Source organism: Oryx dammah, unplaced genomic scaffold (genome assembly GCF_014754425.2).
Source record: "Oryx dammah isolate SB20612 unplaced genomic scaffold, SCBI_Odam_1.1 HiC_scaffold_16, whole genome shotgun sequence".
In the NCBI taxonomy this organism is placed as follows: Eukaryota; Metazoa; Chordata; class Mammalia; order Artiodactyla; family Bovidae; genus Oryx; species Oryx dammah.
Genome location: NW_024070200.1, coordinates 2,898,986 through 2,923,978, shown reverse-complemented (window position 1 = coordinate 2,923,978; position 24,993 = coordinate 2,898,986). Strand labels below are relative to the sequence as shown.

Below are 24,993 nucleotides of genomic sequence, written 5' to 3'. Positions count from 1 at the left end.
CTGCTCCTGCAGGGCTCAGCGGCCAAGGGGTCACCTGGCCAGGGGTGGCTTCCCTGCGCCCCCAGCTAGGGTGGTCTGAGGGACACGACAAGGTGACCGGCGCTGGGTCTGGGTGCAGCCTGGCCCTGGGGGTGGGAGGACCCACCCCGCAAGGCTGTGGAAGGAGCTGGGGGGCAGCAAGGGCGGGGGCCATGGGAGCCGGTGCCCACCCCCGGTGTGTGCAGACGCTGTCTGTCTTGGTGGCAGGTCGATGACGGCCCCTCCAGGGGGGTGGGGGGCCCTCCAGGGCGTCTGCCTGGGAGACACGGGGGGTGCCTGCGGCCGTCGGCTCCCCCGATCACACAGTACCTGCTTCCGGCCCTCCTGCGCCGTCTGCCAAGTGCTGCTGAGCTCTGGGGCCGTGGGGCACTCGGGGAAGGGAGCAGGGGCCTTCCACCTGGCCCTCGCCAGCGCCTGCTTCTCAGCCGCCCTGTGGGGAGCACAGAAGGGCGCCTCTCTTGAAAACCCACCGTGGCGTCCCGCCGCCTCCGCTCCCCTGCCTCGCTCACGTACATCTCACCCACTGACCGCCAGGGAGCTCACCCCTTCTCTGCATCAGCCTGACAGCCTGACAGCCTCTGGGCTCCGCACAGAGGGGTGGTCAGGTGCCCTGGCACAGGCAGTCCCCACACCAGGCACCACCCAGCTCACTCTGGAGCCTCACAGCGAGCGGGCTCACCCCACTAGCCCCTTCTGCTCTGACTCCCTGGGCTAAACATTGGCGCCTTGACCTCGACTGGAAGGTGGCCACAGGCCCTCCTTCTACCCTCCCTGATGTCACTAGCCTCCTTTTGGAAAAAAGTGCCAGAGAGGAGCGAGGGGTGGGTTCCCAGAGGTATGGGCACTGTTCCTGGGACCACCTTACCCCTCCACATCCCCCCGGCCGCCCGCGCCCCCCAACCCGGCCCCTCCGCGCGTCCCCCGCCCCCGGCCCCTCTGCAACCCCTCCCTGGCCCCTCCACGCCCCCTCCCCGGCCCCCCGCCCCTCTGTGCCCCCCCCGCCCCTCCGCACCCCTTCCACGTGCCCCCCGGCCCCTCCGCACCCCCTCCCCAGCCCCTCCGCTTGCCACCCCGCCACGCCCACCCCCCCACCCCTCTGCGTTCCCCTTGGCCGCAGCAGGGCGCCCACCTCTGCTCCTGGAAGTAGGGGTGCTGCAGGGCCTGGTGGGCAGTGATTCTCTCATCAGGATCATAGGCCACCATGGCGTGCAGGAGGGAGAGGCATTGCGGGGACAGACTGGTGGTCAGTAGAGGTATCCCTGATCCCTTTTTAAAAGGAAAATCAAAACTCATAGCTCTCGACCTGCATTAAAAGCCCAATGATAATAAACGGTCACGCCGCCATTTAGAGCACGTGGCCGGTCCAGCGTCAAGACTGCACAGAGACCTGCGCAGAAGGGAACAGCTCACGCTCTAACAGTGGGGCGGGGAGGCACAGTGGTGTCCAGACTCCGCGCAGAGAGGCGCTCAGGGAGCCGCGTGCCCCAGGCAGCGCTGGCCCCAGGAGAGGGCCGGTCTCTGCACTGCCACTGGTTTTCCTGTGAACCGAAAACTGCTCCACGACATTAAATCTGTTTTTAAAGCAGATGTGTATGTGTGAAATCTCATACTCTAGAGATAAGGAAACTTTCCCTTGAAAAGACTAATACACATTCCCACCAGAGAAGAAGGAAGTAAAATTTTAAAAAAGAACAAGACTCCAACAGAGTTGTCATCTCCCTACCTTCCTAGCATCTGGGAGCTGCTGGGGGCTGCCCGCCCCTCACGTTGCCGGGAACCCCCAAGAGCCCGGCTCCCCCAAGTCCCCGCCCAAGGGTCAGTGTGGCGGGGCGCCAGGCGGAGCTGCCCCAGGCCAGGCGTGCGGCCTGTGCTGGGAGCCGTCCTCACCCGAGGCTCCGAGGTCCTAGTGAACCCCCGGGGATGCCTCCCGACTGCCCGGGCCGAGCGGGCTGTGCTGAGGCCGTGGGGGAACAGCAGCGGGGCGAGCCCTGGGGCGGGGGCCCGGGGCCTGCACTCACTGCTTGAACTTGATGAGGGTCTTCTCAGCAGGCGTGCCCATGACGTCGTGGATCCTGGAGATCTGGTCCAGCTCGTTGGCTCCGGGGAAGAGTGGCTGCAGGCTGGGCGGGATCAAGGCTGCCATCAGGGCCCCGACCCTCCCGGCGGCAGAGGGACCTCCAGCACGCACCCTCGCCCACCCCTGCCCACCCCCGCCCCGGGCCTTCCTCCTCCACTGTCCCCACATCTGAGTCCTTCTAAGGCATAGAGCCCACTCCCGAACCTGCACAGACGGGTCTCCATCAACTGCGAGAGGAAACCCCCAGCGCCTCTCACCGCGGGGGAGCGCTGTCAACAGCAGTTCAGGCCGGGTCAGGCCAGATTTCATGGACAAACGAGGTCCACGGAGCATTTTGGTTTCAGAGCCTTCATAGACTTGGGACTCGTGGATAAAAGGGCTCTGGCGCCTCTCACCTCCCTCCAAACTGGCTCAGGCGACTTTGTGCTGTGCTTAGACCCACAGTCGTGTCCGACTCTCTGTGACCCCTGTGGACTGTAGCCCACCAAGCTCCTCTGTCCAGGGGATTCTCCAGGCAAGAATACTGGAGTGGGTTGCCATGCCCTCCTCCAGGCAAACTTCCTGATCTGAGGACTGAAACCGGGTCTCCCACATTGCAGGCAGATTCTTTACCATCTGAGCCACCAGGGAAGCCGAGGGACTTAAGTACATGAGAAGAGACCGTCTGTTGTAACTTTAGCATCAGTGAAACCACAAGTCTCCTTTCCAAAAATAACAGTTACTTATCAACAGGGAAGGTCTAGAGTCAGAAGCTGCGCCCTCAAGGGCCTGTGCATTTACCAAGGGGTCAGCGGAGCAGGTGGCCGTGGACGCCCTGGGTCCTCCTGCCTTGCTGGGTACTGTTCTGACCAGCGTCACTCTGACGGAAATCACCCCTCCCACACCCTGGCCCCGTCCTTCCTGACCCGCTGGAGCAGGAGGGTGCGCCCCCCTCCTCCTTGCCTGGCCTCTGCTTGTGGCCTTGCTCCGTCCAGCAGTGGAGCCGAGGCTGGGGTGGGGGCAGCCCGCTCAGGGTTGGAGCGCTCTAGACTCCAGCTCCTCCTCTCCCCGGGGCCTGAGTGCCCACAGGAATGACTGAACTCCGAGGGCAGGCTAGGGGGCATGGCCCCCGCTCCCCATGGCAGGCCCCACGCGGCGCAGGAAGCACGCCCTGGCTCCATTCCTCCGTGGGCTTCACCGGTTCTACCGCTGATGAGGCCACACGGACAGGCCCGGCCACCTGGGGCCCAGCGGCCGGTGGGAGAGAACTAACTGACAGTGTTCCGCCCTCCACACTGGGCAAGCAAGGAGAGCGTTCCGGCCACTTCTCGTCAGGTTCCAGAGCAGCCAGGACACCAGAAGGGCTGTTCCAGGGGCACAGGAGAGGGTGCAGGGGGCCCCTGGCGGGAAGCCACTGGACGCGCCCCCCGGGGCCCAGCGTACCTGGCCATCTCGTAAAGCACGCAGCCTGCGCTCCACAGGTCCATCTTGAAGCCATAGCAGCCATCAGTGAGGAGGCACTCAGGGGCCCGGTACCAGCGGGTGGAGATGTACTCGGTGTACGGCTGCTTCGAGTAGACGCTCCGGCACGACCCGAAGTCCCCGAGCTTCAGGACATCCCGCTGCGAGTGGGGAGACACGGGGACAGGGAACGTCTCACCAAGCCGCGACCGTCACGAGGGCCATTCCCGGCGCTGGCGCGCTAACACAAGGGCGCCTGGCTTCTAAACGAGCTTGTAGACCGTGGAGTGCTGGCTTTGTAAGCATCTGAAGTTGCCTCTAACCCATGAGGAAGTGGGGTCTCTATCCAGTGGATCACATTTACAAATATTCTGGCTGTGTTTTATAGACATTTCAAAATGTCTACAAATTGTCTACAGGCTGTGCAATTGTTTAAGTCACAGTGTAAGTCTACAGGTGAATTCTACACCCTGGTCATATACCCCATTATGCCTCAAACGGGTTTCAAGGTGTTTCTTCCCTCTTCTTTCTCTCTCATACTCAAGTCGTAGAATGCATGCTGTCAATAAACATGAAGTCTCTGGCAGGCACCTGCAGCTACGGCCCACGTTAAACAGCACTCCTCTCGGCCACATGCTGAAGAAACCTACACTGACAGCCTCGTACCTCTGTTCCCATTCCCGATACATTCAACAAAAATTAAGGCACATAAAAAGGCAAGAAAAAACAGTCTGAAGAGGCAGAGCATGCATCAAAACCAGACTCAGATATGGCACAGGTTTTAGAATTTTAGAATCACCAGACAGGAAATTAAAAAAAAAAAACAAACTATGATTAATTTAAGGGTTCCAGGGGAAAAAGAAGACAGCATGCAAGTTCAGGTGGGAAACGTAAGAAGAGAGATGGAAACCCTAAGAAAAAAATCAAAATAAAACATCAGAAATAAAAAACACTGGAACAAAAATTTTAAATGACTTTGATAGGTTCAGCAATAGACTAAACAGCCAAGGAAAGAGTCAGTGAGCTTGAAGACATGCCAGCAGGAAACTTCCCAAACTGAAATGCAAAGCAACAGAAGAACATCAAAGACAGAACCAGCATCCAGGGGCTGCGAGACAATTTCAAAAGCTGTGGCACACACACTACAACGTGGACCAATCTCAGAGAGATCACAGAGGGGTATGTACCATGTAGTTCCATTTACAGAACATTCTAGAAGACACACACTAATTTTTGTTATGACAGAAAGTCAGCTTGTCTTTCCTGGGGACAAGGGACAGGAAGGCAAAGGTTACCAAAGGCAAGAGGAAGCTCTTGGGGGCAGTGGCTTTGTTTGGCGACTGGGATGATGGTTTCATGGGTATATACAAATGCCCAAACCTAACAAATTGTACACTTAACATATGTATAGTTTAGGGGCTTTTGAGTAAGACAGATCTGAGCTCAAATACTGCTCTTCCCCTTTTATATTTACAGCGTTTAGAATAATTTATCAATAAATGGAGTTAATTTTTATACACAGTATATAAGAAGAGTGCCTTTTTCCAGACGTACAGTTATGTTGATGGCATTTATTAACGATTTTTTTTTTCCAAACTGGAAGGGAAAAAAAATATAACAAACATGACATCCATTGGGATTGAAAGCATATCCAGTGAAAAGTTTTTATATTCTGTCTTCATTCTGATATCAATTTTTCATATAAAAATTCTTACCTTTACTAATATATTTTCTGGTTTTACATCTCTGTGAAATATTCCATTTCTGCATTCAACATGAAAAGAAGGACAGAATTAATTGTACCTCACTCAGATTCTTTCACATTGCATTTTCTAATGAATGGTAACGCATTTTATTAATCTGAAAGCCTCAAGTCTCCACGTGCATACCTGTGCATGTGGTCCAGGGACTTACACAGCTGGTACATATAATGCGTAATTTTTTTCTCTGATAACGGGTGTCTTCTTCCTGTGCCATCAAGGAAACAGCCAAATATGGTTACCAATATCCCTGTTTTTTAAATAAAACAAAATCCATTTTTAATAATGTGAAAGAATTTCTAATTTTCTCAGTGAAAAACAGAATGGAATAGTTCTAGGAAATATGTAGTCCATCTACAAAATATGCCATGTAGAATTCTACACACCAACACGATGTCACTCAGAATCGCCCGGCCCCAGGCCTTCTCTGCAATGAGAAGGGTGCTGGGCGATCACCCAGGGGCACTCGGTCTGGGGGCCTCCGCACAGGCTCAGGAAGGCCTGCAGGGCACACTCCTCCACACTGTGACTCGAGCTGGCAGGCCACGTGCGTGCATGCACCCTCAGTCATGTCCCACTCTTTGCGACCCCATGGACTGCAGCCCGCCAGCTCCTCTGTCTGGAATTTACCAAGCAAGAATACTGGAGTGGGTTGCCATTTCCTGCTTCAGGAGATCTTCCTGACCCAGGGATCAAACCTGTATCTCCCGCGTCTCCTGCACTGGCAGGCGGGGCGGGTTCTTTACCACTGAGCCAACCTGGGAAGCCCGAGATGGCAGGAGTCAGCTGCAGACCCAGCATTTCCCTCAGCTTCCTGTCTAGATGGAGATTTCCGTCTTTAAGGGAATAGATCACAGTTTCTTTTTTTTTTTTTTCCTGCTGCACTTCCCGGCATATGGGATCTTGTTTCCTGACAGGGATTGAACCTGCACCCCTTGCAGTGGAAGCATGACGTCTTAACCACTGGACCACCAGGGAAGTCCCAGAAGTACGTTCTCTTAATCCAAGAAGACCAGTGACTGAATTTCACAGCCCACACGCTCCTTTCACAAAAGGGAGCAGTCCCTGGCACCGCTGAGCACGCCCTGCAGCACCCCAGGCACCCATCCACACAGCCTGCACCCTACACCCTCCTCACTCCTGCACTGTTCATGATGTTCTGGAACCCCGCACATCACACTCCAGTACCACGGAGTACTGCGGGCCATGGGATCCCAAAGAGTCGGACTCGACTTAGCAACTGAACGATGACCAGTAGCACAGACACCTGCATTCTTGAAGATGTCATATTTTATTTGATTTTAATCTCAGAGGCCTGTGTTTCTAGGTCATTAGGCTTTAAATATGAGAAACACACACTCTCACCTAACAATTCAGAGAGCCAACATGAGCACGTGGCCCACTTGACATTTTTGGTCCTAAGTTTGCAATTTCCGTTGAAAAATTAATATTTTCTTTTTCTCGCATAACAAGAATGTTTATGTTAATCATAGAAAGTAACAATTTACAAAATGTCTAAGTGGAGTGAATTTTTCCATGTCATCTTTTTCTTCTGTTTCACATCAGGTTTCCACAATTTAAAAGAATTAAAACTAAGATTGTGGGCTTCCCACAGCTTGAGGAACTCTAGTTTTATCGATCATCTGTACAAAGGAGAGAAGAAAGCAAAACTGCCGCTCGCTTTCTGTCACCCGTGAGGCTGGGCTGCCTGAAGCGCTGTCAGGCTCTGTCCCCTCTGTCCTCGCTGCCACGGAGGAGGCAGGCTCCCCAGACCCCGGGGGGCAGACCCCCCACCCCCTGGCTCAGGGCCCCCCGTCCCCCGGGGATGTGAAGACGGCGACTGCTCCTCACCCCTGCCTGGCACGTCCGGTTCAGCAGGTCTGCGGTGGGGCCCTGAAAGCTGCCTTTCCAACGAGTGCCCAGAACCAGCTGAGGGGCCTGGCTGCGCGCCTCGGGAACCACGTCCCACGCCTCGCTCTCGCTGCCGGGACGCCCCCGCCCCATCCCCTTCTCCTGCCTCCGGTCGTGCTCACGATGCTCTGTTCCTAGAAGCACCCTTCCCCGCCCCAGCCACACAGCCACATCATAGTCACAGCATGAAGCTGTCCTCACATTCAACAGAACCTCAACTCAGGGAAGGTGGCCTCTTTAGGAAAAGTCTACTGCATCCAATCCTCATAATCGCCCAGGGATCCTCCATAAAGCAGATTCCAAGGCCCAGGCCTGGACCCAGGGAATCACTAGGGATCTTTCATCAAGCAGATTCCAAGGCCCAGGCCTGGACCGAGGGAATGACAAGCAGGCGGGGGGCCAGGAGTCTGACCTTTCACTGCTCTCTGTCCCCAGTGCAGGACTCTCTCCCTTCCTCCCGGGCCAGCTCCCTCTACCCATTCGTAGCCGTGGGGCAAGGCTGTGAATCCTTCCCATCTATCCGTGGGAATCCCTGTCTGCACACAGGGGCTTCCAGGGGAACAAGGGGCCCGCCTGAGCCACGGGCATCACTGGTCTGAGCAATCAGAGAGTCCACACCCTCGACAAGGAGGATGGACTATCGACTTTCAAAAGTATTTCCCCCCAAAAAAGATCCTAACTTTCCAGGCGCAAGATGGTATCTGGTTCCCACCAGATTCTCGCTTACAAACACCTTGAAGCAGACAAAATACTGTGAATAAAACACCCTGAGGTTCTTTGTATGACCGTTTACTGAAGCCAGCAGACTGCAAACAGTATTTCCCTGGCTCACTGAGCCAAATTAATTATTCCAAGATAACTTTTTACCAAATATTCTCATTAAGAAGGCACTTAATGAATGTCACATATAACACCAGCAATGCAAAAGATCGAAAGTGAATACAGTGATTAGCTGTGGCCTCCAGTGTAGCCCACACTGAACCAGGCAATCTAGCACACACGCCCCTCCCACAAGAGGCCCCGTCCCCAGGCTGTGGCTGGCTCTCCTGGTCAGGCTCCGAGGTGCCTGCCGGGCTCACAGTCTACGCCTGGGCCCAGAGGCTAGGCCCTGAGGCAGCGTGCAAGCACGTGTCTGCCATCAGTGTTTTCCAAGAGAGAGCCCTGCAGGACAGCACGTGGTTCTCAGAGAAGCTGGAGGTCCCGACCGGCAGAGCGTAGCAGGCGGGCTGTCAGACTCAGCATGGAGCCGGAGCCATCACCAGCACCCCTCTCTCAACAAGACCGCATTCAAGTAGGGCCTCCCAGCTCTGCTCTTTGCTTTCTGCTTTCTTATTTATTTTTTGGCCATACTATGCAGGATCTCAGTTCCCTGGCCAGGGATGGAACCCACACCCCTGGCATTGAAACACCAAGTCTTAACCCCTGGACAGCTCTGCTCTCTGAAGCTGGCTCATCTCAGGCAAGTGCTCTGGCTTCTTGGAAGCTCTTTTCCTCATCTCTGGAGTGGAGATGAGCTCCCAGCACGGGGACGAGCCAGTGCAGGCAGCCAGAGCCGGCACACTCAGCTGGGCGCAGCGTGCTGATGGTGGTGGTGGTGATGACAGGAGCCCATGCTGATTAAAGACCATGCCAGCCGGGCACTGCTCCACACACCCCACACCTGTCATTTACTCCTCACAGCCACCCCGAGAGCCAGACACCATGATTACCCTGCGAGGTGCGCACGGCGCTGTGCGTGCTCTGGCCTGGAGCGCGATCGGGGACACCCGTGCTCATTGACGCAGAACCGGAGGGCACCTCCCTGAAGCACCAGCACTGACCTAACAGGATGGTGCCATCAGCTTCAGAAAATTCCAGCGAAAATAATGCTACTCACTCACACCCTGAACGGCACAGATGGACAACGTGAGGAAGACGCTCAGCAACCATGCCACATCAGAAAGTTTCAAGGAAGAGTTAGGAATGCCGTAACGGGTTTATGTCACATCTATTTCCTTTTTATATATGCACAAAAGTGACCTGGGTGGAAACTGTCTCAACAGTTCTGAACCAGTTCCGTTAATAAGGACAGAACTAAAATTGTGATAAAAAGTGATAAGAAAGGTATGTGTCAGAGCGGCAGTGGCAATGTTTTTCTTCCTTTTTGTTGGTACATAAAAAATACTGCAGTGGCTCAGATTTGATCATATATAAAAAGACAACTGAATCAATCTGACACAGTAATTAATCTGTCATGCAAAATTGTTACATTGGATAATGACTGGAACATGAACCCTGATTTCAGAGTTGCCTTAGCATTGAGGAAATACAGTCATCCCTGGGTGTCTGCAGGGTACTGGTTCCAGGAGCCCCTCAGGTACCACAATCCGTGGAAGTGCAAGCCCCTTGTATAAAATGCTCCGCAGCTCAGACACACTGCCTAAGCTCCTCAGGGAAACAAACTGTAACACTACGCTTACAGTCAAACAAAGCTTGGTCTGCTTTGTCCTACCTGGCTCAGAGTCATGGATTTGTTTTAGGATGCCCGGTCCACTCACAGGCTCTAAATGGTCTAACCCTAAGGTGACAAGACGAGCCCCTGGGCCTGGCACAGCCTGCGCTCCAGAAGGCGGCCCACGTGCCGCCGGGGGAGAGTCACGGGGTCGGGGTGGCCAAGCCTGTCGAGGAGGACAGGCAGGGGAGCCAGGGCAGGAGACTGCGTGGCGCAGAGTGGCCGGGGGAGGCCCTCCCGGTCCACTCGGGGCTGTCCAGAGGGCCGTGCAGGGTGGGCAAGAGCAGGCGCGGCCCGAGTCCCGACCCCAGACCATCACGGACCAGGCCCACGGCCGTGGACGGGTCCCTCGTCTCTCCATGCCTCCCTTTCACCATCCCGAGCATGCCATCCTGACAGAATCCGCCTCACAGGCTCTCAGGGTGAAACAAGCTGACTCCTCTCAAGAGCCAGGGGCCGCGCCGGGCCCGTGGAGAGCACTCATGGCCGTCGGTCGTCACTGTCATCGCCGCACAGTCGGCGTCCCCGAGCTCCCGGGTCTCTGTCCGCGGTCCCGCATCCAAGGTTTCTGAGGTTGGCTGAATCCCTGAGTCGTTTTATATGCAAGAGGCTTGAGCATCCATGGATTTTGGTACCTGCGGGGCTCCTGGAACCAGTACCCTGCAGACACCCAGGGATGACTGCATCTCCTCAATGCTAAGGCAGCTCTGAAATCAGGGTTCACGTTCAACAGTGAGTGTCTGACAATCACTGTCAACTGCTTTCCCCACGTTTTAACACCTCTGACACTTAGAGGCCCCTTAGCACCAACAGCACCTGATCCCATGCTCAGAGCACAGCGCCTGGCCTGTGAAGCCACTCGGCATCCACAGGATCAAGCAGCGGCCGCTGAGCCTTAATACAACAGTCTGCTTTCTGCAGTCTCTGTAGACAGATACTGAAAGAAACAGACTCACTTCCTCCAATTACACAATTCCCCTACTACTGGAAATTAAAATACTGATTTCTAAACAAAGTTTTCTCCAATCTAAACACATAGAAACTTGCCAGAAATTATCCCCTCCTCTCGAGTTTTAAAATATCACACTCTAACAATCATAATTCTAATATAAGATATGTATCTTATACCAAGAGAATTGTTATTATACTAAAAGGAAGTGATTCTGTAGATTCATTAAGAACAAAATGTTGGCTTACTGGTAAAAAGATCATTGCAAATTACAGTGAAATTCAGCAGTTGTTTCTCTTGGTTGCATTGATACCCTGTCCTGATACACTGTTAAAATATATATTACACAGAGACTATCAAAGTGAAGAATCTAAGTCAGTTAGTGTATTTGAAAGTTAATCATAGAGTAACACCTTATTTATCCAAGTTGTCTGGAATAAGACCTCAAGTGAAATTTCCAGGTAAGTGAGGTTTACTCCTCAGATATAAAACTCTTTTCTATTTGGAGGTATTTTACATGGGAATCTTTTAAAAACACTTCACCTACTTTCCCGTCAGCATATCCTACAGTGACATGGTTACCACAATCCAGTACATGACTGTGCTCCCTCTAACCTGTCCTGGGGACCCTGGTAGCTTACAGCTGTCTTCCTAGACCACTCTTGGTTTGGTTTATATTTTCAGTCTCCTCCCCCATAACTGGATTGTCACCTGTCACTTTCTGTTGGTGTGTAAAGTTCTAGAAGCTCCTTGTAAGAGCTCTTATTTTTAATAGGTTTTAGACCAAGAAACCAGATGACTAAGTTTATTTTAAATTGTACTTAAAGCAAGATACCTGAGTGAGAGGCTTGTCTATGAATAAAATACACAAGGTTTGTAACTTAAAAGAAATACCATATATTCCCAGATACAAGGCAATCTACTTTCCTCAAAAGATGTAAAAGCTTCTGGATCCAGAAGTTTTATATCAACTTTCACAGATGTAAAACTTGTCTACTCATGCTATTTATTAATTTACTAAGCCACATATTTTAAATCACATATAAAATATGTCCATTTGACATAATACTTCTTTCCACGCTCCTACTTCATAAACAATTTTATCTGAACTCTTCACATGCACCTTTAACGTCATGTTAAAGGTCCCCTTTGTTGCAAGAACAGCTTCTTGACCTAAAAGTTTTCTACAGCACACCATCTGCCCTTTGGTAAGAGTCCCTCATATAACATAAGGCAGTGATTTTTTTTCATTTGTTCGGTAAGAATAATATGATCCATAAAGTCTAACACTTGCTGTGTGATATTTACAAGGTTAATTTGTCCTGACATCTAATGCCACGGGGCGGTGGCGGGGGAGGGGGGTGTCAGAGCCAGGGCTATTTGACCAACGTGGGCCAACCTTCTGCCTCCTGCTCTGTTTCCCTCAGGTGACCTCTGCTGGTCTCCAAAACCGGCCGTGACTGGGGTCGGCTCAGGCCAGCGGCTTCCCCAAACAGAGCTGTATTGTTCAAAAGATGGGGACGGGTGAGCACTCAGCAGTTCAGGGTGCCGCGTGAGGGCCCCAACCCCAGGAAGAAGGAGAGTCCCTCTCAGGCGATGATTTGTGGGGGAAGCCTGCCTCATTCCGAAGCCTAGAGTAGAATGCCAAGCCACGGCAGAGCCCGGAACGGACCCTCGAAGGGCACAAGCCCGCGGGAGGCCTGAGCCGGGCCTCCCGCTGCGCCTCCCTCACCCGCGTCGCCCCGTGTGGCATCCCTTCCCATCCGCAGCCATGCTCTGAGCAGACAAGACTGCCCCCAAATACCTCCCACACCCAGGCAGCACTAGCGGCAAAGAACCCACCTGCCAGTGCCGGAGACGCGAGAGACGCGAGTTCAGTCCTGGGCGGGGCGGGTCCCCTGGAGGAGAAAAGGGCAGCCCGCTCCAGTATGCTCGCCTGGAGAGTCCCACGGACAGAGGAGCCTGGCCACCCACAGTCCGTTGGGTCACAAAGAGCTGGACACAATTGAAGCAACTTAGCACACACGCACTGTATACTTATGTACAACTGCTGAACTGTGGCGATTGACGATTTTGAGAATTAAGACAAATATATGGGAACTATAAGCTTTAAAAGATCTTAGACGTTCTTTCCAATTATTATACATACCTCGTATTAGCTCATAAATATTCATGTCCATAAGTTCACATATTAGTGCGAGAGAACCAGATTTTCTGTCACTGAAGAAGAAAGCAGGTTTTAAAAATGGTTTTTTCCTTGTATTAATCAGAAAAAAAAGCATCAAATATTTAACTCATTTGTAAACACTTCTGATAAACATAAAACACTCCCACAGCAAAGGCCAAAGTGTAATGACCGAAACAGCAGAAGTTTTTATTTTCAATCAGTATTTTAGGTAAAAATAATTTTAAATAATAATAAAACGACTTTAGGCAAAAATTCTAAAAGCTGGCCTCCCACAATTTGGGGAAAAAAGCACCTTGAGATTATGAAAGTAACTATTATATCTTCAGACAGAAGAAACAGGTTGAGGAGTTTGAGAAGCAAAACAAAGAAAGTAAGACTTAATTCAAGCTCTGTGGCTACAAATTCAGCTTTAATTTACCTAAATTACTTCCACGTCACTGAGATACATCACAGTGTGGGGAGTGAAATATAAAACCCAGCCAGAGGCAAAGGGAGGAAGACGCCTCTCCTCATGCCCCTGCAGGGTCGCCCCGGGCCCCTCAGGGCACCTGTGGAGTGGCTGGATGGGGCGCACTGCCCCTTGGGCTGCTGTGGACAGAAGCGCTTTGCCCCCTGAAGCACTCGGTACAGGCAGCACCCCGTACAGGCTGCAGTCTCCGGACCCGGCCGAACACATGCCTCAGGGCACGCGGGCCAGGAGGCCACGCGGCCAAGACAAGGCACTGCGTTTTAAGTTTAGAACTGGTCAGCTCTCTGATGAAAACCTCCCCCAGCTCAACGGTCAGAGACTGCGGTTTCCCCGGATGGTGATACAGGCCAGGCTTCCTGCTGAGGAGCGCTTTCTCGGAGCTTCAGGCCAGATCCCAGCCCTAGCCCCCGGTAGACAAGACCTTCCAGATGAGCTGTGCTCTGCCTTCTTGATTAGAACAGAAATGAAAAATCCCCTGAAATTATGTGGAATACAGTGAGAATGGCTGCATGAAGTCGTACCAAGATGGCAACTGCAGGGATGACCTAAGTGCAGCCCCCGAAAGAGGGCCACAGGCTCACACGCAGGTGTCCCGAGCCGCCGCTGCCTCCACAGAAGCCCAGCTGAGCTTCCGGGAGGGGGACCGTTCGAATGATGTTCGCTGCTGTGACACAGAGTCAGTGCAAAGAAGGCCTTTCCACTTTAGGACTCGGATGCAGACACTGGCCCGAATACATGTCTGAGCTACAAAGCCAATATTTAAAATGTCTACTATGGTTTTCTTTCTTAAAAAGAGATCTAACAATTATCATCGAGGTTAGATAATTTTTAAAGCCCCGATATACTTACAAAATCACTTCGTGCAACGTGAGAATGTTCGGGTGTGGATTCAGGCGTCTCAGTGCTTGTATCTCACGCAGGTTGTTCACTTGCTCAATACTATTGTGCAGGTAGAAACCAATAACGAGTTTATTATTCAGGTCAACTTTAAAGTCAGGGTTATCAAACCACTGTTTATTATCCATGATCACAAGTTACAAACACAAATAACGCCAAGCAAGTTTATCAGGTTTTATTTCTCCCATCAGCAGCTGAACATAAGCATATCTCATTTCTACATTATCTTACGGAAATCGAGGCTCTTACAGCTTTGGACATGCATTCAAACTCTTCCCATCTAAACTCCTGAAAGAATACTTTGGTAGTTTCTCTTACAATTAATAAATATAGAAACAGAGACTAAAATTTTCCATTAGTCAGTTTATAGGAACTAACAGCAATGTAAGCAACATCTGAAAATAAGCATCTCAAGTTCAGACCAGCCTTCTTTCTAATGTTTAATCAGGCTGTACATGTTTTCACAGTCCTTCATCTGGGGAGAGGCATTCTCTCAGCAGGCGTGTCTTCCTGAGGCTTTTCTTTATGGGACTGCTCTGCCTGCCACTGTGTTCACATCACAGATCACAACAACACAATAGAGGCCAACGGCCTGGGGCTGGCTGTGCCAGCCTCCCGACTGACCCTTGCCAGGGCGCTCTCCCTGTGGCTGGGCCCACGGGGCCATCCAAGCCGGATGACTCCATCCATCAGAGACTCCATCTCAGCGGCTCCAAGAGAAAATGATTCTGGAAATATTCTTTCTCTGAACTGGCAAAACTGTTTCATCAACTTCTTTTTTTTCCTCCTGGCCTCGCCACGTGGTTCATGGGCTTCTTGTTTTCAGACCAAGGATTGAACCTGGGCCCCAAGGTTGAACCGGGTCCTAACCACTGGACAGCCAGGGAATTCCCAACCAACTTTCAATGGAGTAGAGTAAAGCTCAGCAATTTGTTTGGTTATTCAAAGAGTGGTTATATCCAATAGTATATGATTACTGCTGTTGTAAATCAACACGGCTGGATATTTCCAGTCTCTCTCATGCTAGGCAACAAATGGGAGCCTGACACACAAGAGCCTGGGCAGACTGAGCAGAAGGGTACTCCTGACAAAAAGCCTTAGGCCCCTTTGGCTGTCATCCTGTTTCCTCCCTCATACCCAGGATGATACTCAAAATATTAGCAACTTACACACCATGGTCCACAGCCAACCTGAAAAGACACAGCTCACTTTGCTGGTGCAGCAGCCTTAAGGAAGGTCCCTGCTGAAGCCGGGACTGTAACCCTTTAGTTGCTGGAGAGAGTGGGGGATCCCACGACTGCTGGGTAAGGGGCCAAGCATGCTGCGTTGGGGGGTGGGGGTGGGGCCGCACCCCGGAGGCTCAGGATAGTAGCCCCTTCCCGCCTAGAATCTGAGGTTTTCACTGCCTAATAACTGTTATGGATGGCCATCCTGAGGTGTGCAAGGACCACACCACGACACTGTCCGTCCACTCCACCAGCTCAATGCCCAGCCCACCACCTGCTCCTCCGCACACCCTGGCCTCCCCTAGGTGACTCTAGAACAGTACTTCCCAAAACATGGCCCACAGAATTTTATTTCTCTGGAAAACGCTTTGTGGATAAACTGCATGTTGAGGAAACGTGACACAGGGCCAATCTAGTTCCTTTCAGAGAGTGACAGTTTACAGTTGATGTTAGAAGCTTTCAAAAATCCTACCAAATAAGGAAAACACTTTACCTTCATTGAAACCAACATTTTCCAGACTTTCTCGGGGCACAGGGTCCTCTCTGACATACTGTTAAGTCACTATCCCTTAGAATTAAGGTTCTAGAGAACACACCACGTCAGACCGTCCTCTGAGTGACATGGCAGATACAGATTATTTTCCTTAGGGCAGACGAGAGGAACACACACACCAACAAGGCAAGAGGAAGAAGAAAAGATCAAGCAGAGCATTCTTTGGGGGGGCGCTTATACAACGGCTGCCAAGCATCTCTCCCTCCGTCCTTGGGGTGCGTGCTGGAAGGGCACCCACGGTTGACCCCGCAGTCCCACACCGCAGAGTCCCTGACCCAGGGCCAGGCCACTGGAGACCCCCCACCGGTGCCGGCCATGCCTCTGCCCAGGGCATGCTGCAAGTCAGTGGTTATCAACCGAAGGGACCTTGCCCCCCTAAGGGACACGGGACAATACTAGAGACACTTTTAGTCGCCACTGCTCCATTCAACGGCAGCAGCCAAGGACGATGCTAAATGTCCTACGGTGCAGAGGACAGGACCTGCAGCAAAGATGAACGTGGGCCCAAACGCCGGCGGCACCGAGGAGCCCAGCCTCGGGGAACCGCAGAAACCAAGTGGAGCTAGCAACAGTTCTAAATTTTGACCTATACACCCGATCTAAAAAAAAAACAAGACAAAAACTTATCAGTGTTTTAGGACCAGTTAGTCAAACAGCTTTGTCATTTAGACAACCATTTACTCACTCTTTTCATCTTTAATATGAAAACCAGCTATGATACCCTGCAACACGTTTTCTTACTGCAGACAGAATCGTTTTATGCCTCCCCAGGCACTTGCTCAGAACCAAGGAAAGAGTGTGAACATTAGACGGGCACGCCTCAGTTCAAGCAACAGTGTGCGCTCAAATGTAAATCAACTCTGCTCCTGCTTTTAAAGATCTTGGGGGGAAAAAAACCTAAAAATCTGCAAAGTAACCACTTTTCTTTGCCTTGGAGTTGCTTTGGATTTTGTGGGCAAGTGACATTCAGGTTTTTTCTGTGTGTTTGTCTTTTTACTGCCCTGCTGGAAACAGAACACATCATGGAGTGGACCACAGAGGGATGTGGCAAGCCTCTGCTTCCAGAAGAGCCAGCTGCGGGATCCCCTGGCCGGCGGGCCTCTGCTTCCAGAAGAGCCAGCTGCGGGATCCCCTGGCCGGCGGGCCTCTGCTTCCAGAAGAACCAGCTGCGGAATTCCCCTGGCTGTGCGGTGGTTAAGACTCCGCACTGCCAATGCAGGAGGTGAGGTTCAATCCCTGGTCTAGGACAATGATCACTGAAGAAAACTAATTAGTTGTTACTAGCCAGTTTAACTTATTCAAAGCCTCTGTTATTTTATTGCATACTAAACCAGTGAATTAGTTGGAGAAGGCGATGGCACCCCACTCCACTACTGCTTGGAAAATCCCATGGGTGGAGGAGTCTGGTGGGCTGCAATCCATGGGGTTGTGAAGAGTCGGACACGACCGAGCGACTTCACTTTGACTTTTCACTTTTATGCATTGGAGAAGGAAATGGCAACCCACGCCAGTATTCTTGCCTAGAGAATCCCAGGGATGGGGGAGCCTGGTGCGCTGCCGTCTATGGGGTCGCAGAGAGTTGGACACGACTGAAGCGACTTAGCAGCAGCAGCATGCTGCGGAGCAACGAAGCCCGCGTGCCGAAAGTGCTGAGCCCACACCACAGCCACAGGGCCCGCGTGTAGGCCACGCCACAGTGAAAGACCCCCGCGACGCGATGAAGACCCCGAGCTCCATGACTAAGACCCAACGCAGCCAGATAAACATTCAAGCACACACACGCAGTGAAGCAACAGGACACGCTCACTGGAATGGCCAGAATTTAAAAGACTAACCACACCAAAGGCTGAAGAGGACATGAAGCAAGTAGAGCTCTCGGGTTCTTTGCTGGTGGAAGTGGAAAAAGGTATAATCATTTCAGAAAAAGGCTGGGCTGTTTCTTATAAAGTTAAATATACATCTGCCCTGTGACCAGAGATTCTATTTCCAGGTAATGACCTAAAAAAAAATATATATATATATATATATATATATAGCCATAAAAAGCCTTGTATGAAGTTTTACAGAAGCTTTATTCATAGTGGTCCAAAACCAGAAACAGCCCAAAAGTTCCTCAACAAGAGACGAGATAAACAAGGCGTTTTGCAATCACAGACTGGAATGAACACCACTCGGCGGTAAGAAGATATAAACGGCCAATACAACAATAGGGATAAACCTCAGAGACTACATGTATGCTGTGCTAAAGGAGTGGAGAGATTCCATTTAACAGGAATTTCTAGAAGAGGGTAAAGAGAAATAAAACAAAACCCAGAAGAACGGCCACCTGGGATGGGGAGGGAGGACTAAGCAAGGAGCGTGAAGGAACTCGAGGGCAAAAGAAGCGCTCTGTGCTGTGAGTACACTGAGATATCCACTTGCAAAAATCATGCAGTTCAAAAGTGTGCATTTCAATGAATGCAAATTTTGCCTTTAAAAAAGAATTGTACAATAATAACCAAGTGGAATGCAAAAGTAGAAAGTCAAATATCTGAAGTAGCAGGCTTGTTTGGCCTTGGAGTACAAAATGAAGCAGGGCAAAGGCTAACAGAGCTTTGTCAACAGAACACGCTGGTCATAACAAACACCCTCTTTCAGCAACACAAGAGACGACTCTACACATGGACACCACCAAATGGTTAGCGCCAAAAGCAGATTGACTACATCCTTTGCAGCTGAAGACAGAGAAGCTCTACACAGTCAGCAAAAGTAAGAGTAGGATCTGACTGTGACTCGGATCACAAACTCCTTATTGCAAAATTCAGACTTAAATTGAAGAAAGTAGGAAAAACCAGTAGGCCATTAGGTATGACCTAAATCAAATCCCTTATGATTATACAGTGGAGATGATGAATAGATTCAAGGGACTAGCTCTGATAGACAGGTGCCTGAAGAACTATGGACAGAGGTTCGTAACACTGCACAGGAGGTGGTGACCAACACCGTCCCCAAGAGAAAGAAATGCAAGAAGCCAAAGCGGTTGTCTGAGGAGGCCTTACTACCAGCTGAGGAAAGAAGAGAAGTGAAAGGCAAAGGAGAAAGGGAAAGATGTACCCAAGTGAATGCAGAATTCCAGAGAACAGCAAGGAGAGATAAGAAAGTCTTCTTAAGTGAACAATGCAAAGAGGAAAACCACAGAATGGGAAAGACTAGAGATCTCGTCAAGAAAATCAGAGACACCAAGGGAATGTTTCATGCAAAGACGGGCTCGATCAAGGACAGAAGTGGTAGGGACCTAACAGAAGCAGAAGATATTAAGAAGAGGTGGCAAGAATACATAGAAGATCTGTACAAAAAAGATCTTCATGACCCAGATAATCACGATGGTGGGATCACTCCCCTAGACCCAGACATCCTGGAAAGTGAAGTCAAGTGGGCCTTAGGAAGCATTATTACAAACAAAGCTAGTGCAGGTGATAGAATTCCAGCTGAGAGATTTCAAATCCTAAAAGATGTGCTGCACTAATCATGCCAGCAAATGTGGAAAACTTAGCAGTGGCCACAGGACTGGAAAAGGTCAGTTTTCATTCCAGTCCCAAAGAAAGGCAATGCCAAAGAATGCTCAAATTACCATTACCATACAATTGCGCTCATTTACGTGCAGGCAAGATTATCTCAAAATCCTTCAAGCCAGGCTTCAACAGTACGTGAACCAAGAACTTCCAGATGTGCAAGCTGGATTTAGAAAAGGCAGAGGAACCAGAGATTAAATTGCCAACAAATGATGAATCACAGAAAAAGCAAGGGAATTCCAAAAAACATCTACTTCTGCTTCACTGGACTATGCTAAAGCCTTTGACTGTGTAGATCACAACACACTGTGGAATATTCCTAAAGAGATGGGAATATCAGACCACATTATCTGCTTCCTGAGAAACTTGTATGCAGGACAAGAAGCAACAGTTAGAACTGGACATAGAACAACAGACTGGTTCAAAATTGGGAAAGAAGTACATAAAGGCTGTATATTGTCACCTTGCTTATTTAACTTATATGCACAGTACATCATACGAAATGCTGGGCTGGATGACTCACAAGCTGAAATCAAGATTGCCAGGGGAAATGTCATTATGCAGATAATGCAAATGACACCACTTTAAGGGCAGAAAGAACAGAGGCACTAAAGAGCCTCTTGATGACGGTAAAAGGAGAGTGAAAAGCTTGAAACTCAGCATTCAAAAAACAAAGATCACGGGTTCTAGTCCCATCATTTCATGGCAAATAGATGGGGAAACATGGAAGCAGTGTCAGATTTCATTTTCTTGGGCTCCAACATCAATGTGGACAGTGACTGCAGCCATGAAATTAAAAGACGCTTGTTCCTTGGAAGAAAAGCTATGACCAACCTAGACAATGAATTGATACTTTTGAACTGTGGTGTTGGAGAAGACTCTCAAGCGTCCCTTGGACAGCAAGGAGATCCAACCAGTCCATCCTAAAGGAAGTCAGTCCTGAATATTCATTATAAGGAATGATGCTAAAGCTCCAATACTTTGGTCCCCTGATTCGAAAAACTGACTCACTAGAAAAGACCCTGATGCTGGGAAAGACTGAAGGCAGGAGGAGAAGGGACGACAGAGAATGAGATGGTTGGATGGTGTCACCAACTCAATGGACTTGAGTTTTAGCAAACTCTGGGAGATAGTGAAGGACAGAGAAGCCTGGTGTGCTGCAGTTCATGGAGATGCAGAGAGTCGGACATGACTGAGTAACTGAATCACGACAGCAACCAAGCGGGGCGGGAGACCAGATGGAGTTATACAGATTAATTAAAAATCACAGGCTTGGTGGTGGTGGCTGCAGTACCTCGGGTTCATTATACTACTGTTTACCTTGTATATACTTGAAAAGTTCTGTAATTATATCCTATTTAAGTGAAAGAGTCTTTAAAGTGACTCATGAGTTTCTTGCCTTTGTTTTTATTTAGAATCCCACACAGAAGACTTATTTTTGTAGAAGTAATGTGAGGACCACTGAGAGATGTGACTTGGGAAAAAGCCGTGTTCTGAGTCAAGAGCAGGCGCCGCACTGCCCCCCGCAGCAGAGCACTGAAAGGACACAGCCCCCGGCCCCACACAGACGGGGCTCCCACCCCCGCTCTGCCCCTGGGCAGCTGAGGGGTGATCGGCAGCACTGGGAGCTCGCCCTTCTAGAGGAGGGTCCCTCATTTCAGGGAAGACTCTCCACTAGGCCTACTGGGAGGACTAAATGACATGTGCACACAATTCCCCTGGTACCGGGCATGGCACTAGATGCTCTGGAACAACTGCTGTAAGCTTCACTTTTTGGGGGGGGGGGGCGGCTGTGCCACGAGGCATGCAGGATCTTAGCTCCCTGATTGGGAACTGAACCTGTGCTCTCTGCCATGGAAACACAGAGTCTTAACCAGTGGACCACCAAGGAAGCCTGTGTAATCTTCATTTTTACTATTGCTACTCGTATTTATTATTGTACCCCAATTTTCCAAATAGTCTTCAAACTCTTTTGCTGAGTAACTTGCACCAACTGTTAGGCGACAAGTTGACCCTTTACTGTGCTAAGCGTTTCACCTGCATCTTTAACTTAACCCTCCCAATGATCCTACAAGGTAGACACTGTGGCTGTTCCCACTGCATAAATAAACTGAACAATAGAGAGATTAATGAACTGCCCACGGCCACACAGCTACAAGTGGGAGAGCCGTTGGTTCTGCCCTCACCTAGTAACCCTATGCTGGCGAGGTGCTTCGGGACAAAAAGAGAGCTCCTACAAACATCAAGACTAATGACTTTTTTAATGACACATTCCATTTCGTTACAACATTTCTAAAGGAAGAATATAGTCGTAGCAAATAAAAGAGCATCTTATTAACAGTGTATCTGTGGTGAGTATAGGCGGGAGAACCCTCTGAAGATAGAGCAAAAAAATATCAAAGCGACTGGGTCATGCTGCTGGCCTTATGCAAGTAACTAACTTCATCGTCCCCAAACTAAGGCTTTGAGCCACCGAGGGAAGACAAATCTCAGGAGCTGCAGACACCCCTCCCAACACAGTACCAGTGGACTGGTCTATTATGATACCTCACCTTGACTTCCTATCAGCAAAGGTGACTGCCAAAGCCATCGATTTCTATTTCAGAGGAGCAGAAAGGAAGGGCTGGAAGTAACACTGGGAGGAGGTGGGTCAGAGGCTCCGAAACCAAGCTCCTTCTGGCTGCGTGACTCAGCGTGACTTGCCTCTGTTACTGACTGACTCTCCTTGCCCACACCACCCACACAACTGCGCAAGGTGACTCTGAGGTTTCACTCAACCACAAGCAGAGCAGAAATGGATTTTTAAAGGAACCTAAAATTATTCTTCAAATGAATAAAGTTAAACTGATTTATCATGATGACAGATATTATATTCCAGAGCTCTAAAAGCTGAAGATACTATTTTCATGGTTGAAAAGAAAAATAAAACCAAAGAACAGAATAAAACTTGTGGATCAAGATCAGTGGCACTGGAACATCCAATAAACGGTCAGCAATAAAACTCCTAGAAGTGACACCGAATGCAGCTGTCTTCTAGAACTTTCTTCTAGAAACTACAGTCATGTCTTCCTGTAAAACAGAAATAATAACAGCAATAGCTTTTTCAACCTTAGAAGCCACGTATAATACAACTCATTCCGGATTGTCTCTGGTTATTTTCTGTTTGTTCTGATTTGTTTTTTTAAGTTTGAAGTTACTTTAGACTAACAGAAGACTTGCAACGACAGTGAAGAACGCCCCTCTCACCTGGCTTCCCCTAATGTTAACATCTCACATAACATTTACCAAACCTGAAAATGAACACCGGTACAACTCTGCTCACTACACAAGACACTTTATTTGGGTTTGCCCAGTTCTTCCACTGATGCCTTTTTCTCTCCTGGGATCCAGCAGACCACACTGCAAGTAAGTGGCCGTGTCCCCTACTCTGTGACAGCACCACAGCCTGTCCTTGTCATTATTGTCACCGTTTCGAGGAGGGCTGGGCCGGTGTTTTGTAGAATGCCCCTCAGTGTGGGCTCTCCTGATGTATTCTCATAAATCAGCTGAGATTACAGACCTTTGGAAGAGAATATCACAGAGGGGACATGCTCTTCCCATGCCATGTATCAGAAGGTATGTGATATCAGTTCAGTTCAGTCGCTCAGTCGTGTCTGACTCTTTGCGACCCCATGAATTACAGCACGCCAGGCCTCCCTGTCCATCACCATCTCCCGGAGTTCACTCAAACTCACGTCCATCGAGTTGGTGATGCCATCCAGCCATCTCATCCTCTATTGTCCCCTTCTGCTCCTGCCCCCAATCCCTCTCAGCATCAGAGTCTTTTCCAATGAGTCAACTCTTCATATGAGGTGGCCAAAGTATTGGAGTTTCAGCTTTAGCATCATTCCTTCCAAAGAACACTCAGGGCTGATCTTCAGAATGGACTGGTTGGATCTCCTTGCAGTCCAAGGGACCAAGAGTCTTCTCCAACACCATAGTTCAAAAGCATCAATTCTTCGGCACTCAGCTTTCTTCACATTCTAACTCTCGCATCCATACATGACCACTGGAAAAACCATAGCCTTGACTAGATGGACCTTTGTTGGCGAAGTAATGTCTCTGCTTTTCAGTATGCTATCTAGGTTGGTCATACCCTTTCTTCCAAGGAGTAAGTGTCTTCTAATTTCACGGCTTCAGTCACCATCTGCAGTGATTTTGGATGTCTTATTACTGATGACGCTGGTATTAATGATTTAGTTAAGTAGCATCTACCAGGCTTTTCTCTGTAAAGTTAACTATCTTTCCCTTTCATTTTGTACTCTTTATGAGTAAGTCATCAAGTCCAGCCCTCAGTCAAATGGAAGGAAATTAAGCCCCACCTCCCGGAGGAAGAAACAACAAACAATTTGTGGATGTAAGTTAAAACCACCACGGTAATTAATAAATATTCAGGAGATCATTTGAGGCTGTGCAGAAATCCCATTCTCCTCAAGTTTTAGCTTACTAATTTTAGCATTCATAAATGTATCTTGCCTGCAGAAATGATTATTCTAATGATGATTTTTCCATTTCCCTCATTCCTCTGTGTATCTATGAATCACAAATGAGAAAAAAATTTCCCCCTCATCTCAATTTGTTTAGTCATTTGGCATTTATTTACATCAGTATGCACTCAAGGTTATTTGAATGAAGAGAGAGAGGTTAGTGTACATATATGTCTAGCTCTGTCTGCTGAGAGGACCTAAAGGTGCTGACATTCCGGTAGCAAAAAAAAAAAGAGGTTTTAAAAAGAGGAAAATGATGGGGGATGCCACAAGAACATAGGAGCTGCCCTGAAGGTGCTCTCCACAGCCAGGGCTGGCTCAGTTTTAGCTCGAACAACTATCAAATAAATAGCGAGAGCACTGGACTATAGTCGCCTATGGTTTTCAACATATGTCTAAGAGTAAATGAGAGTTCACAAGAGAAAATGCAAAGCCTGTTCCCTGTGGGTTTTGATCAACATATGTCTAAGAGCAAACGAGAACTCACAAGAGAAAAGGCAAAACCCATTCCCTGTGGGTTTGGATTACACAGGCCAGTAGACACCTGTCAGAACTAAGCTGGAGATGCCATCAGTGATTCCGGACATCAAAGAGCCACAAAACACCGGCAGTTCACAGTGAATTTCCTTTTAAGTAAAGCCAGTATGTGAAACTGGCTGTCAATAATCCCCCTCACACACACACACGTTAGAAAAAAACGAGGAAAGTATAACTGATTCAGTGATACTTTATTAGAAAATCTTTACTTATTATGGGTTTTTTTTTAAATAAAAATAAGTGTTCTAATCAATCACTTCTAAAGTTAGGACAAGTGCTTCTGAAACAACAAGCGATCACACGTCGGTCACGCGGGCCAGCGTCTCCCGAGCGGTCACAGGGGCCTCACGTGCCGGGTCACAGGGGCCTCACGTGCCGG

The 24,993-nt window shown here is 49.6% G+C and overlaps 1 protein-coding gene across 3 annotated transcripts in view; it reads right to left on the bottom strand.

Annotated features, from left to right (window-relative positions):
• Positions 1-24,993, bottom strand: part of MOK (MOK protein kinase) — a 44,157-nt gene that overhangs the window by 1,386 nt on the left and 17,778 nt on the right. The window contains exons 3-10 of one of the 3 annotated variants that reach the window (XM_040256889.1): positions 14,174-14,263; positions 12,817-12,887; positions 5,446-5,524; positions 5,272-5,320; positions 3,539-3,717; positions 2,058-2,159; positions 1,169-1,342; positions 349-469 (exon numbers count right to left, since the gene is read on the bottom strand). In XM_040256889.1, coding sequence (XP_040112823.1) covers positions 349-469; positions 1,169-1,342; positions 2,058-2,159; positions 3,539-3,717; positions 5,272-5,320; positions 5,446-5,524; positions 12,817-12,887; positions 14,174-14,263 — 865 coding nt within the window. The remainder of the gene's footprint in view (positions 1-348; positions 470-1,168; positions 1,343-2,057; positions 2,160-3,538; positions 3,718-5,271; positions 5,321-5,445; positions 5,525-12,816; positions 12,888-14,173; positions 14,264-24,993) is intronic. The other 2 variants (XM_040256890.1, XM_040256891.1) reach the window with 2 other exon arrangements.